The 13,409-nt window shown below is 42.7% G+C and overlaps 1 protein-coding gene across 2 annotated transcripts in view; it reads left to right on the top strand.

Annotated features, from left to right (window-relative positions):
* BIRC2 (baculoviral IAP repeat containing 2) overlaps positions 1–10,640 on the top strand; it is an 11,802-nt gene extending 1,162 nt beyond the window's left edge. For both annotated transcript variants that reach the window (XM_021380962.1, XM_021380952.1), the window contains exons 2-9: positions 645–2,665; positions 2,772–2,871; positions 4,043–4,121; positions 4,831–4,876; positions 5,739–5,981; positions 7,751–8,005; positions 8,137–8,178; positions 8,990–10,640. In XM_021380962.1, the coding sequence (XP_021236637.1) occupies positions 1,735–2,665; positions 2,772–2,871; positions 4,043–4,121; positions 4,831–4,876; positions 5,739–5,981; positions 7,751–8,005; positions 8,137–8,178; positions 8,990–9,183 (1,890 nt within the window). In that variant the 5' untranslated portion in view covers positions 645–1,734 and the 3' untranslated portion in view covers positions 9,184–10,640. The remainder of the gene's footprint in view (positions 1–644; positions 2,666–2,771; positions 2,872–4,042; positions 4,122–4,830; positions 4,877–5,738; positions 5,982–7,750; positions 8,006–8,136; positions 8,179–8,989) is intronic.

Genomic DNA, 13,409 nt, shown 5'->3' with positions numbered 1-13,409 from the left:
CCGGGCTGGTGCCGGGCTGGTGCCGGGCTGGTGCCGGGCTGGTGCCGGGCTGGTGCCGGGCTGGTGCCGGGCTGGTGCCGGGCTGGTGCCGGGCTTGGCGGCTCGCGGTCTCGGTAGTTCGGCTGTGAACGGCTCCTCAGATCAAAGGCGGTGGGGACACGGCGGCCTGGCTCCTGGAGGGGGCTTTTCTGGGGCTGAGTCAGCGTGACGCGTCTGCCTGTTGTCTGCCCTGGAGAGCTCGTTGGGTTTAACTAAATAAGGGGTTTTAATTTGGCGATACAATAAAATGGAATCCCGGTTGCCTGAGGTTCTGAACGCTTAAGCCCATCTAAGCGGCTGTACCTTCCTCAGTGCATGATGCTCCTCCAGCTGTGCAGCGTATGGCCGAGCAGCCGGCTCCTTGTCTGCAAACGCTGCTGGGAGTAGGTAGAACGCTTTTGCATATGTGTCAGTAAGAGGGGAACGGGGTAAGGTCCCGTCTGTGTGACAGCACAGAGAATTCATTTCCTGAAATGAACAAGCTGACATTTCGAAGAAGCTTGCTCTGCAATTTTAGCGCTTCTATTTGTAGTTCCTGCTTATGTAGCTATTGCACGCACACCATTTCATGTATTTTGAAACACTTCTTTCTGTTTCCTTTACAGGTTTTGTTCTGCACGAAAGCATTGATTGACATTATCAACATTTACAGTTTTTCCTTGTGAGCAGCCAATACCAGAATGGAGGCGTAGGCACCTCAAACGGGACTTAAGTCTGAACTCTGGGAGGTAGTTCTGTGCACAAATAAAGAAACTAAGGCTTTTTTCTTTTACCCAAAGGTTCTGTTAGCTTTATAAACATGGCACACAGAAAAACCTTAATTTATCGCTATAAAGTGTTATTATGTCCCAACACAAAGCAATTTATTTATGTTAAAGGTGATAACTGCGTACTTGTAACTAAGGCACCAGGTTAAAACTGAAATGCTCTGTTCATTCTGTGCTGTTACAGATAGAAGAGCCTGGGGCTGTTCCAGGCTCATTAATTAAGACAGCTCATTCTTGTCAGAGGCAGTGTATAGGATTTATTACATCTCATAGCTGAACTTAATATAGGTGAAGTTGAGTGTAAACTGACTTCTGAAGTTGTAGCAATTCTTAAAACAGTATGCGTATGTCAAGGGTATTTTGGGCATTTCAGTAGTAGTAAATAGGCTAGATCAATTCAGTGATGTCAGTTCAGGGGCACTTTTGAGATTTCTAATGAGATTTGTAAACTGAAATTTTCTGTATGTATAGCCAGATATTGATCAGCTGTCTTGGGTGAAATAGTTCCTAAATCACTTGGCAGCATTTTAAACTGGAAAATACTATGAATCTTCCACCCACCATTTTAGTTTCTTTATTAACAAAAGGATTTTGATAAACCCATTTGAGGCTTTCCCCTCAGGACCCCAACCCCACCTGCCTGACTGATCAGTACTGCTCTCCCAGATACACAGCGCAAGGAAAGCACGCAGTGTGACTGTGTAGCACAAGGGAAAGTCCTCTTGACATACCTGTACTTGTCAATGGGATGGATCAGCTTTTGCACTGAAAGCAGTTGTGCAGACACAAGTATGAGAACTTGGTAAATGCTTGAAGTCTGTTAATCGCGTGACTGATTCTATTCATACATGCATTCAAAGCGACACATAAATATTCCATTCCCAGGTTCTTACTTTGTACAGGCAGGGGTTATTCAGAATTGCCTTTAATGCACACAACTACCTCCCAGAGGAAGACTTGTCCCATTTTTTTCCAACAACAGTTCATTATGAACATAATGGATAGTAGCCCTTTGGCTGGTGTGATGAAGCAGAGTGCTCAGTGTGGGGAACTGAAGTATGACTTATCCTGTGAGCTCTACAGAATGTCAACGTTTTCTACGTTCCCTGTTAATGTGCCGGTGTCAGAACGGAGGCTCGCCCGGGCTGGGTTTTATTACACCGGTGTCCAAGATAAAGTCAAATGCTTCAGTTGTGGCTTAGTGTTGGACAACTGGCAGCCAGGAGATAATGCTATGGAGAAGCATAAACAGGTGTATCCTAGCTGCAGTTTTGTTCAAAACACACTTTCATTTAACAACCTTGGACTGTCCACTCATTCTGCCTTTTCACCTCTGGTCACAAGCAATCTTTCACCATCTCTACGTTCCATGACACTTTCTCCAAGCTTTGAACAAGTTGGCTATTTCAGTGGCTCTTTTTCCAGTTTTCCTCAAGACCCAATAACTACTAGGGCTGCCGAAGACCTCTCACACTTGAGATCTAAGCTTCACAACCCTTCTATGAGTACAGAAGAAGCTAGACTGCGCACTTTCCTTACGTGGCCCCTGATGTTTCTCTCGCCCACTGATCTGGCAAAAGCTGGACTTTATTACCTGGGGACAGCTGACAAAGTTGCATGTTTCACCTGTGGTGGTCAGCTGAGTAACTGGGAACCAAAAGATAATGCCATGTCAGAGCATCGGAGACACTTTCCTAACTGCCCTTTTGTGGAAAACCTCACGCGAGACCAACCAAGCTTCAATGTTTCAAATGTGACCATGCAAACCCACGAAGCCCGTGTTAAAACGTTCATTAACTGGCCAACTCGGATTCCAGTTCAGCCTGAACAGCTTGCAGATGCTGGTTTTTATTACGTAGGTAAGAAAACCTGATGTCTCTGATGTCATTCATATTGCTACATCAACATTTGCTTTAATGTAAGTTGTGTAAATGGTTGCTAGATATGTCACCTTGTGTTTTAAAGGCCGCAATGATGATGTCAAGTGTTTTTGCTGTGATGGTGGATTAAGGTGCTGGGAATCTGGAGATGATCCGTGGATTGAGCATGCAAAGTGGTTTCCAAGGTAACTTGCAAATTCTTTATCGCAATTGGTTTGTGTCCTTACTGTTAAAATACTTTTAATTCTGGCAACTGTGTACCACACCAAATGGTTTTATTTTTCCCATATGGTGTTCAGATTAACTCTATCATTAGGATATATTTCATGTAAAAACTCTTGATGTGCTGAAGTGGGCTTGAATCACTTCATGAAGCATGATATTTAATGCTTTCCACATCATAACTAAAAACCATATGCATCCCCGGATCCCTGTTAGCAAGTGATGCTGCGTTGTTAATGAACGCACCTTACGTAAGGGAAGCGGTCAGAAAGCAGGCTGAGGAGAAGAAAAGCTCTGAGAAGTGAGGTGGAGAGGACTTTGAACTTCGGTCTAGTTCTGTGCCTGTGTTGAATGCTCTTGAACTTGCCTTTCAGCAAGTAGTTTAGTCTCCAAGGTATAGAAAGGACTGTGAACATGTCTTTATTGGAAAAATAATAGAAATAACTTGTGAATACGTTCCCCATAATTAAATAGGAGTTGCACGCTCAGTTGCTGCCTGTGCCTGTGGAGATCTCCACCTCCATTAATGACAGAAAGAGCTTTCCTGAAATGCAGTGCAGCCAATAATAATTCTTTACACTGTAGATCTTCAGCTAGTCTTTCATAGGCAATTTACCTGCTCCTGCTGGACTACAGGATGTGTATAGAATTAAGTGATGCCTTTTGTTTCTGTACTGAAGAAGAGAGAAAACTTTTGAATTCTTGAAGCAGATCTGGCTTTGGTAGTGGATCTGAGTTGTGTGAATTTCTGAATGATTTGAGTAGGAGATAAGAACGATGAGAAGATGTGGTTTGAAACAGTTCATCACTGCATTTGCAGTAAAGCTGACGTGCTGTCATATGTCATGAAGTGCCATTTGGACTAAAAGTAGGAGCACGTGTAGAGCTACTGCATTTATGTACCTAATCCTACTGACTGCTGAACATCATGGAAAAGCTTTATCCAAGTGTGAGCAGATGCTAGACTATATCAGGCTTTCAATTTAGAGAACTCTTCACCAATGAAAAGGAAGAGAAACATGCATTTGAGTTACACTGTGTTGTTGTAGGTAGTTTCATTCTTCTGTGTTTTTATTTTTTGTTCCCATTGGGAAATAGAAAGTATAATAAATTATGTCTTTGCCAATGTTTCAGGTGTGAGTATCTGCTTCGTGTGAAAGGAGGAGAGTTTGTAAGTCAAGTTCAGGCCAGGTTTCCTCATCTTCTTGAACAGGTAAACCTTACAATTCTGTAACTTTGTTTTTTGCCTTGCTGAATGGTGCTGTGCTCTTCTGAAGGGTCCAGTACCTCCTTCTGCCTTAATTCCCTATATATTTCTTCTAGGTTTATAATGTGGTAAATGTTTTTTTATGAGTACAAAACAACAAAATTAGTGCTGAACCATGGGTAATGGGATTGAGTGATTAGAACTTACCCTGTACAGGGTTACTCACGTAAGGAGCGTCACGAGAGATAATAACGTAGGCGGTATAATGTTATAGTAGTAATTCCAAGGTTACAACACTCAGTCATTTACAGACAATCCCCTGCTACTTGTTATGAGGCAATTAGATCCTTTGAACCTCAGTGCCAGGAGAAGGAAGTTCAGATTATGCAAGTTCTGGCAAATAATGCAAATCAGCAACTGCTGTTTGAGAAACCAGTCATGGACAATTCTAACAGTATGTGCTACTCCTCACACTTGAGTTATTTATCTACAGTTTTTCTAACAAGAATAAGCTGAGCTCCTCACAGAAGTGGTCAGCACTGACTTTGTATTGGTTATCTGTGAACTCAGGCTTGTGTAACCACGCGTAAAATACTTAATGGGTACCATTCGGTTAAAAAGTTTCTCATGACCAATGAGAGACTACTGTGCTGGGGAGGTACTTAGAGGGAAAAGCAATATGTGGATGCTGATGTAATTCCATTGTGTTCCACAGCTCCTGTCAACTTCTGATACACCTGTAGATGAAAACATGGATCCAAGTATGTATAGCATGGAAAGCACGCTGTCAAAGTTCTTCAGCACTTTGTGTGCTTAATGTCTGGATCTCTAAAACTAATCTGTTTAGCAATTCTTAGACTTTCTTGGGAACAGCAATATTATAGTTGTCTATATAACAATAGAGAAGCTACTTCTAGAGATCTGAACTTGGTGAAGCAGTTGCTAGAGGGTGTCATGAGGTTGTGCAATTCCACTTTTAGGCATGTAGCTGGTTAAATAGGGAACGGGGCAGCAGTGATCAGGGAAAGGGTAGGACAAGCTGATAAAGTGAAGTCTTTGAGTTCCATTGTGGGTGGAACTCCAGTGATGGTGGCAATAAACTCCTCCCAGAGAGGTGAGCAGGAGATAGTATCGTAGTTCCTGCTGGTTGAGGACAAAGACTCAGTCCCACGTGCCTGGTGCTTAGTGAATTGTATGGAGAATATTTGTCAAGAGCTGAAATAGCATATACTGCAAAGAATTGGTCTCTGAATTTGGAGTTTCCAGCTTCTCAATGTTGAAGTTAGAAATGACTAAGTATAAAAAGTCCTGCAAACCAACACACACACACAAAGAAAATCCTAAGTCACGGGGGGATTCTCTGTACTTTCTTTGGATTATCTTAGATAACTTAGTGAAGACCTGACATGGATCAAAGTTGATTATGGATTCAGTCCAACTGAATGTTAGTAACTTGTTTTAATTTTTAAAACTAATTGCTAAAAAGCCTTTGAAAAAGCCTAACCATTGAAATTATTAACTTTTGTGATGTTTAGGTATTGCGTGTAGGTAATGGTGATGACTTGTTGGTTGTGTGAGTATTCTGTTCTTTATGATAAACACTGACTTCTTCTGTTCAATCAGTTATTCATTTTGAACCTGGAGAGAGTCCTTCAGAAGATGCAATCATGATGAACACTCCCGTAGTTAAAGCTGCCTTGGAGATGGGATTCAGTAGGCGTCTAATAAAGCAAACAGTGCAAAGCAAGATCCTGGCCACTGAAGAAAACTACAAGACTGTTAATGATCTTGTGTCTGATCTGCTCACTGCTGAAGATGAGAAGAGGGAGGAAGAGAAAGAGAGGCAGTTTGAAGAAGTGGCATCAGGTATGCAGGGTGTGAATAAAAATGAAAGCATAAGTTGTTTGTGGTGTTCTGCTTTTTGGGCTGACATCTACAGTTGTTTTTATTCACAGAGTAATTTAACTTGCTGTTAGAATCAACTCCTATAAAAGCATTGTTTTGGCTGTCTGTATAGAATTAGCAGTCTCAATTAATTCTTTCCCTTCCAGCAGTATGGTTTGTACAGGTACTCGGAGTTGAGAACTTCCTTATTCTCTCCACAAACAGCAAAGCTGTATTTTAATAAATTTGTGCTCTTATATTGCTATTAATCAAATTTAACCAAAATACTTTAACACTCTACTTCTGTTTCCTTCCTTCAAATCTGTGTACTTTTTAGTGGTGAGTCAACCTAGCCACCTCCTAGAAGAGGACATTAAACTCTTAAATTTTAAATTCTGTAAGATTGTCAGAGGTCAGCTGTTGTGTCTGACTCAGCTGTGTAGGTCAGCTATTGAACACAGCTTATTTGGTGCAGCTTTAACATTCCCCGTTGTTTTTAGACTATGTAAATTTTTTGAAGCAAAAAAACTCCTGCTATTTTAGAGTCTGTGAAGCAGATGGAATTGAGTGCACCCTCAGTACTGTGCTGATGGCACCAAGCTGAGCAGTGCAGTTGATAGGACAGAAGGAGGGGATGCCAGCCAGAGGGACCGTGCTAAACTCCAAAGGTGGGCCCCTGTGAACCTAATGAGGTTCAACAAAGCCAAGTGCAAGGTGCTGCTCTTGGGTCATGGTAGTCCCAGATGTGGGAGAATTCCTTGAGAGTAGCCCTGCTTAGGAGGACTTATGGGTCCTGGTAGATGGAAAAACTTAACATGAGCCAGCAGCGTGTGTTTGCAGCCTGAGAGGCCAATGGTATCCTGGGTTCCATCACCAGGGGAGTGGCAGCAGAGAAGGGATTGTCCCCTCTGCTTTGCCCTCGTGAGGCCCCATCTGGAGTGTTGTGTCCAGCCCTGGGGCCTCCAGCATAGGAAAGATGTGGAGCTGTTGGAGAGGGTCCAGAGAAGGGCCGCGAAGATGCTCAGGGGGATGGAGCACCTCTCCTACAAAGATGTGTGGAGGGAGCTGGGCTCGTTCCATCTGGAGAAGAGAAGGCTGTGGGGAGACCTCATTGTGGCCTTCCTGTATTTAAAAGGGGCTTATAAAAAGGAGGGGAATCAACTTTTTACTCACCTACATAATGATAAGACAAATTGACAAAGTAATTTAGTAAATTTCTCAATTGTAAGTTGAATTGGCTTCTTGGCTGCTTGCACATTCTGTCACAAAAGCAGAGATGGCTTCAGCCATTTAATCTTTATGGGAATGACATTTTTTTTTCTCAGTTGTGTGTGATAGACTTTAAAAAACAAAATTCTCAAGTCTAGTTGTGCTGTACTTCGCTTTTTCTTGCATATAATTCTGTTGGTTAACTCTTAAGAAAGCATCTATATGTCAGCGTATCAGTTCTCAGCATTGGTGTTATGCAGAGGATGATTCTTGCTAGTGTGAATTTAGACAGGATACCCTGAAACACTTTCATCCAGAGGTAGGAGCGGGAAGTTTCCTTAGTGAAAAAGCTCCAACTTCAGCACCGTTTGTTTGTGGCTTTCTTCAGCCTGGACTTTGTGTGAATACTGCTAAAAGTTTGAGGTCTTATTCAATGATCTATACTTAGTGAATATTTTGAGTAGAGTTGAAAGAATGTGTTGGTTTACAGTGCACCTTGGAATAGTGTATTCCTAACAAACATGGAATTTTTTGTCTTCCAGATGATTTGTCCTTAATCCGGAAGAATCGGATGGCTTTATTCCAGCGTTTAACATGTGTACTTCCAATCCTTGGGAGTTTACTTTCAGCTAAAGCGATAACAGAACTTGAGCATGATGTCATTAAGCAGAAGACTCAGACGCCATTGCAAGCAAGGGAACTGATCGATACAGTTCTAGTGAAAGGCAATGCAGCAGCCAGCATATTCAGAAACTGTCTAAAAGACTGTGACCCTGCACTTTACAGAGACTTATTTGGTAGGTCATTTTTTCTTTAAAGATTCTCAGTTTATCGAAGTCTAATCAAAGCTGTCTCAACAATCTAAATATAAAAATCACATGCTGTTGGAATATAGTGAAATAACTTGAATGTTTTCCTCTTATTTCAGTGGAGAAGAGCATGAAGTATGTTCCCACAGAAGATGTGTCAGGTATCTTAAATTCTGCTTTCTTAATTTGAAGTGTATTGTGGGACACATAGTTAACATCCTCAACAGAGAAGAACTTTGGTTAAGAAATGGGTTTTATTCTGTACCCTTTCCCTGATTTGCTTTAGTAAGATGTGTTTATCTGAAAGTGCAAGCTAGTCTGTCTGCCTTAAGCTATACACTGTACCTTACGCAGGTACTTCTGCACTAAGAGGTAGAGTTTTCTAGAGATCGAGAATTCAGGCATTTGGTAGAAATTTGGCAGTGAATGGTACGTTAGCATTTCGCAGCAGACATCATGATTTTTACTTTTTCAAAGTGGGTTATAGCTGTCCTAAGATCTAGTTTGGCCAACAGCTGGATAGATGAATTCATCAGACATGAGTTTGTTTGCTCTAGTTCTTACTCCTGTAGTTCAGATATTTATGAAATATAATATGTTAATAGACTGCATTGAAGTATACAAGTCTGAATGTAGCTCCCTTCCACCAGTCACTGTACACTGTGCTTCGAATATCTAAACACTAAGAGTACAGCGTATGCTATACTGTAAACAAAAGGCTCAAGAACTAGAGCTGGTCACCAGTCCCTGAGCTGTTTGTCTCAGAAATGGAAACAGCGGACCAGCTGGTTCCTTGCATGCTGATTTCTGAGCTCTGGGGGATGTACTTCTTCCCATAAGTATACTTGCCATCTATATTTAGTGAATACAGATAGTCGCATTCCATTTCACTTTTTATTTCCCTATTTTCTATGCAGAATGCATGTTTATTCAGGCTTTCTAACAGTTCAGTTGTTTTTTTTTTTCTTCCAGGTTTGCCTATGGAAGAACAACTAAGGAGATTGCAAGAAGAGAGAACATGTAAAGTTTGCATGGACAAAGAAGTTTCTATTGTCTTTATTCCGTGTGGTCACTTAGTGGTATGCAAAGAATGTGCACCATCCCTTCGAAAATGCCCTATTTGCAGGGGAACGATAAAGGGTACAGTTCGTACATTTCTTTCATAAGGAAGGGAACTTGCAAAATATCTTTGCCCAACAGCTGACAGGAGCACAGATGCCCAAACCAGCAGTGTCTTCAGAATGGGAGAACTGTGTTACAGAAGATGATTAATCAGCTACCTAACACAGTTGTGTAACAGTGGAGCATATCAACATAATGAATATTCTCTGTCTTCGTTGCCAAAGAAAATTTCTATTTATAACACTAACTTGGTACTAAGATAATGTTTCTGCTGCTTTCCTTTTGAAGGAAAGCAGTTCCCTTAGTTTGCTGTTATCTGAATAATAAAACCTCTCTGGTCAAGTTTTTGAAATGGAGCTTTGCAAAGCTCTTGTTATGTGTTTTTTCCTTGTAGGTGTGTGGTGGGCTAACCTTGCCCTCTCATTCCTTAACAAGGTGGGGCAAGAAAATAGAATAGAAAGCATGTGGGTCAAGATAAAGAGTGGGAGATGGGTCAAGAATCCCTGTCCTGGGCAAAGGAGACTTGAGTGGGTGAGAGTGAATTTAATTTATGGTAGTTAATAAGAGTAGGATAGTGAGACCTTGAGCAAATCACCTTTTCCCCACCTCTGCCACCTCCTCATGCTCAGCTTCAATTCCTAACTCTTCTACCTCCTCCCTGCCCAGAATGTGGTTTTTAGTCAGCTTGTAACAGCCTGCTGCTTCTTTGTTCTTGTACTGCTCCCCTGCTTCAGTTCCAAGAACTGAAGACTCCAGTCTTCAAGAACTGCTCCTACAGGAGTGGACTGCTCTGGTGTGGGTCTGCCCTGTGTGCACAGTCCCTGGCAGCAAGCCTGCTCTACCATGAGCCACAGTTCCTGGAAGGAGCCTGCTCCTGCAGGAGCTCCATACCCACCTGCTGGGAGGGCGTCCTCTGTGAGCTGTAGGTTGGATCTGTTCTGCCGTGATCTTCCATGGGCTGCAGGGGGACGGCCTGCTTCACGGTGGTCAGGGCAGTCTGCTCTGGTGCCAGGAGCTGCTCTTTCCCTCCTGCATTGACCTTGGTGGCTGCAGGGCTGTTTCAATCATTGTCTCACTTGCCTCTCTCCCAGCTGCAGTTGCCTAGAGGTGTTTACACTTTCTTAGATCTGTTATCAGGTGCAACCAGCATCACTTATTGGATTGGTTTTGGCCAGCAATGAGTCTCTGTTGGAACTGGCTGGATCTGTCAGCCTGTGGTCTCTTCTCACAGAGGGCCCCCGTAAGCCCTCCCTGCCTCCAAAGTCTTGCCATGTAAAGCCAGTACAGGATATGAGGAAATAGTGAAGAGGGATGTTCTTTGATAGTAAATTTCAGCTACTGTTGTTGTTCTGGTTTGGCTTTCTTGTAGACATGGAGAAAATAGGCTAACTTGTAGGAACAGCAAGACTTTCTAAAGTTTTGATTGTGTTTAAATATTTGTGTAATGTGTATTGATAACTGTTTATATGAAGAATGAATTAAAATATTTCTACTTGGCAAATGAGTGCTTGTTTACTCTGTTCCTATTGTTGGCTTTTCTCTCTAGGCTGCAGTCACTAAACTCTTCCTGTCAGACGTTTGGCCTTTTTTCAGTTCTGTGGTCTTTGGTGATTCACTCTGCCAAAGTAGGGGATTCAGAATTCTAACATTATTATTTAGTTAGTTTAATAAAACAGCATCTAGTTCCTCCTTCTGTCTTGATTTTTCAAAGAATGGAAATCCTGGCCAGGAATGGTTCTAAAGACCTTAGTGATTAAATGAAGGTTAGCTGTGCAGCAGTATAACCTTAATGTCGAAAATTAAGATGTAAATACTGCATTTAGAAGTTTACAGTGAGATCTGTCACCCTCCTTGGAAGTCTTGGAGTGTTTTGTAAGCTGGTAATCCCGTGACTCCTATTTCCTTAGCAATTGGCTCTTGACCTTTTTCTGCTCCGTATCCCTGGGCTTGCACAGTAGATACTCACCCCTATAGGGGGGGAAAGTATTCCTGGATATTTTTCAAGGGCTCAACATCAAATTTTAGGGGAAGAATATGCTGGGATAACTGCATCAAATCCTGCAGCGTTGCCAATTTGTCAGACTGCTAAATCAATCTTTCCAAGTTCTGTGTTGATGTTCAGGTGTGTGTAGGCTTCTCAATCTTCAGACCTGCATATAACAGTATTTCAGCGTCCTTTGCTCTAGTGTGATACAAAAATGCTGTTTCTCAATCATAGAATCACAGAATGGCCTGGGTTGAAAAGGACCTCAAAAATCATTGAGTTTCAACTCCGCTGCTGAGTGCAGGGTCGCCAACCACTAGACCAGGCTGCCCAGAGCCACGTCTAGCCTGGCCCTGAATGCCTCCAGGGACGGGGCATCCACAACCTCCTTGGGCAACCTGTTCCAGGATGGTGGCATTTGCAAGGTGTGTATGTGTAACTGGCTCCCATCACTTCATGTATGGGTCTTACATATACACATTTTTTGTAGAAAGCACTCTATATGCATTGAAGGTAGCAAAGGCTGTGCAGCTTGTGTCTGGTTATAGTGACTTGATGACAGTGAAATGGCTGCTTAGTGTTTAGAGCAAGACCTGCATTATGTAGGGAAATGCCTGTCACTAGCAAATTGCCATTCATGCATAAAGATGTTACATGGGTAATGTTTGTACACATCTTTCCTGTTGTACATCTGAGCTGTAGATTATGAAAAGCCCCCTTGTCTGAGTCTCTCAAGGAAACCTCTGGGTCTTCTGGCTGAACCACCTGCCATCTAGGGAAATCTGTCTGCTGGGTTCCTGCACAGACTGAACTGTATGTTGTATTTCTAGCAAAATTGAAGCCACACCCATCTGAGGGTACCTGGAGACAGGCTGGACTTATGGGCTGAGGCCAATGGGATGAAATTCAACAAGACCAAGTACCGGGTCATGTACTTCGGCCACAACAACCCCAGGTAATGTTACAGGCTTGGGGCAGAGTGGCTGGAAGACTGTGTAGAGGAAACGGACCTGGGGGTGTTGGTCAATGCTCAGCTGAGCATGAGCCAGCAGTGTGCCCAGGTGGCCAAGAAGGCCAATGGCATCCTGGCTTGTATCAGAAGTAGAGCAGCCAGCAGGAGCAGGGAGGAGATCATCTCTGTGTACTCAGCCCTGGTGAGGCCACACCTTGAGTTCTGTGTTCAGTTTTGGGACTCAGTACAAGAAAGAAATTGAGGCCCTGGAGTGTGTCCAGAGAAGGGCAACAAAGCAGTGAGGGGTCTGGAGCACAAGTCTTATGGGGAGCAACTGAGGGAACTGGGATTGTTCAGTTTAGAGAAGAGGAGGGTCGGGGGAGACCTTCCTGCTGTCTACAATGACCCAAATGGAGGTTGTGGTGGGGTGGGGGTCGGCCTCTTCTCCAAGGTAACAGTGAATAGGGTGAGAGGGAGTTTTAGTTGGATATTAGGAAAAATCTCTTCTCAAGAGTGGTTAGGTATCAGAACAGGCTGCGCGGGGAGGTAGTGAAGTCACCACCACTGAAGGTGTTTAAGGAAAGGGTAGATGTGGTACTGAGGGACATGGTTTAGTGGGCAGTACTGGTGGTAGGTGGACAGTTGGACTGGATGATCTTAGAAGTCTTCTCCAGCCTTAATGATGCTATGATTCCATGTGACTGAGCAGATTCTGGGTGTTTCCATCAGTAGTACTGCAAATCACTGAATTTAGTGAAGGCAGTTGTGCAAATGCATTTTAATTCGTTTATCTTTCCTCTGCATCTCTAAGCTAGGTAAGAATCCCTGTGAAGTAATACTGGAGGTACTGTTTTTGAAGTAGTCTTGCTTTGCAGTCTGGGGTCTGGTTCATCTTTACATATTTGTAGTGTGAATTCAGAGACACTGACATGATTTCATCCATTCTTCCATAGTTTATGCAGTGCTGTTTCAATACTGTACAATAGCTGGCACCATGATTATTGCAACACTTTCACATACATACCTCACGGTGTATAGGATTCTTCCGCTGTCTTTTTGTCCAGCTGTATTACATGTATTTCCTTTAATTTTGCAATTTAAAAATGCAAACATTTCAAACATAGCACATAGCTTTAAGCAGCTTTGATTAACATCCTTCTGCTTTTTTGCTTTTGAATTTCCTAAAGGCTCTTTTGTCTTACGTAGCAACTTAAAAAGCCAAAGATTATGAATAGCTTGATAAGGCGTAAGGTGCATGACTTGGAATTTGATGTTCGAACTCAGAAAGCAGTAATAGTGGAACCACCTGTACTTTCTACTTACTGAGGTGGAGC

The sequence above is a fragment of the Numida meleagris genome, chromosome 1, assembly GCF_002078875.1.
Source record: "Numida meleagris isolate 19003 breed g44 Domestic line chromosome 1, NumMel1.0, whole genome shotgun sequence".
In the NCBI taxonomy this organism is placed as follows: Eukaryota; Metazoa; Chordata; class Aves; order Galliformes; family Numididae; genus Numida; species Numida meleagris.
Note: the sequence above shows the minus strand (reverse complement) of the source record. Positions and strands in the feature narration are given on the sequence as shown.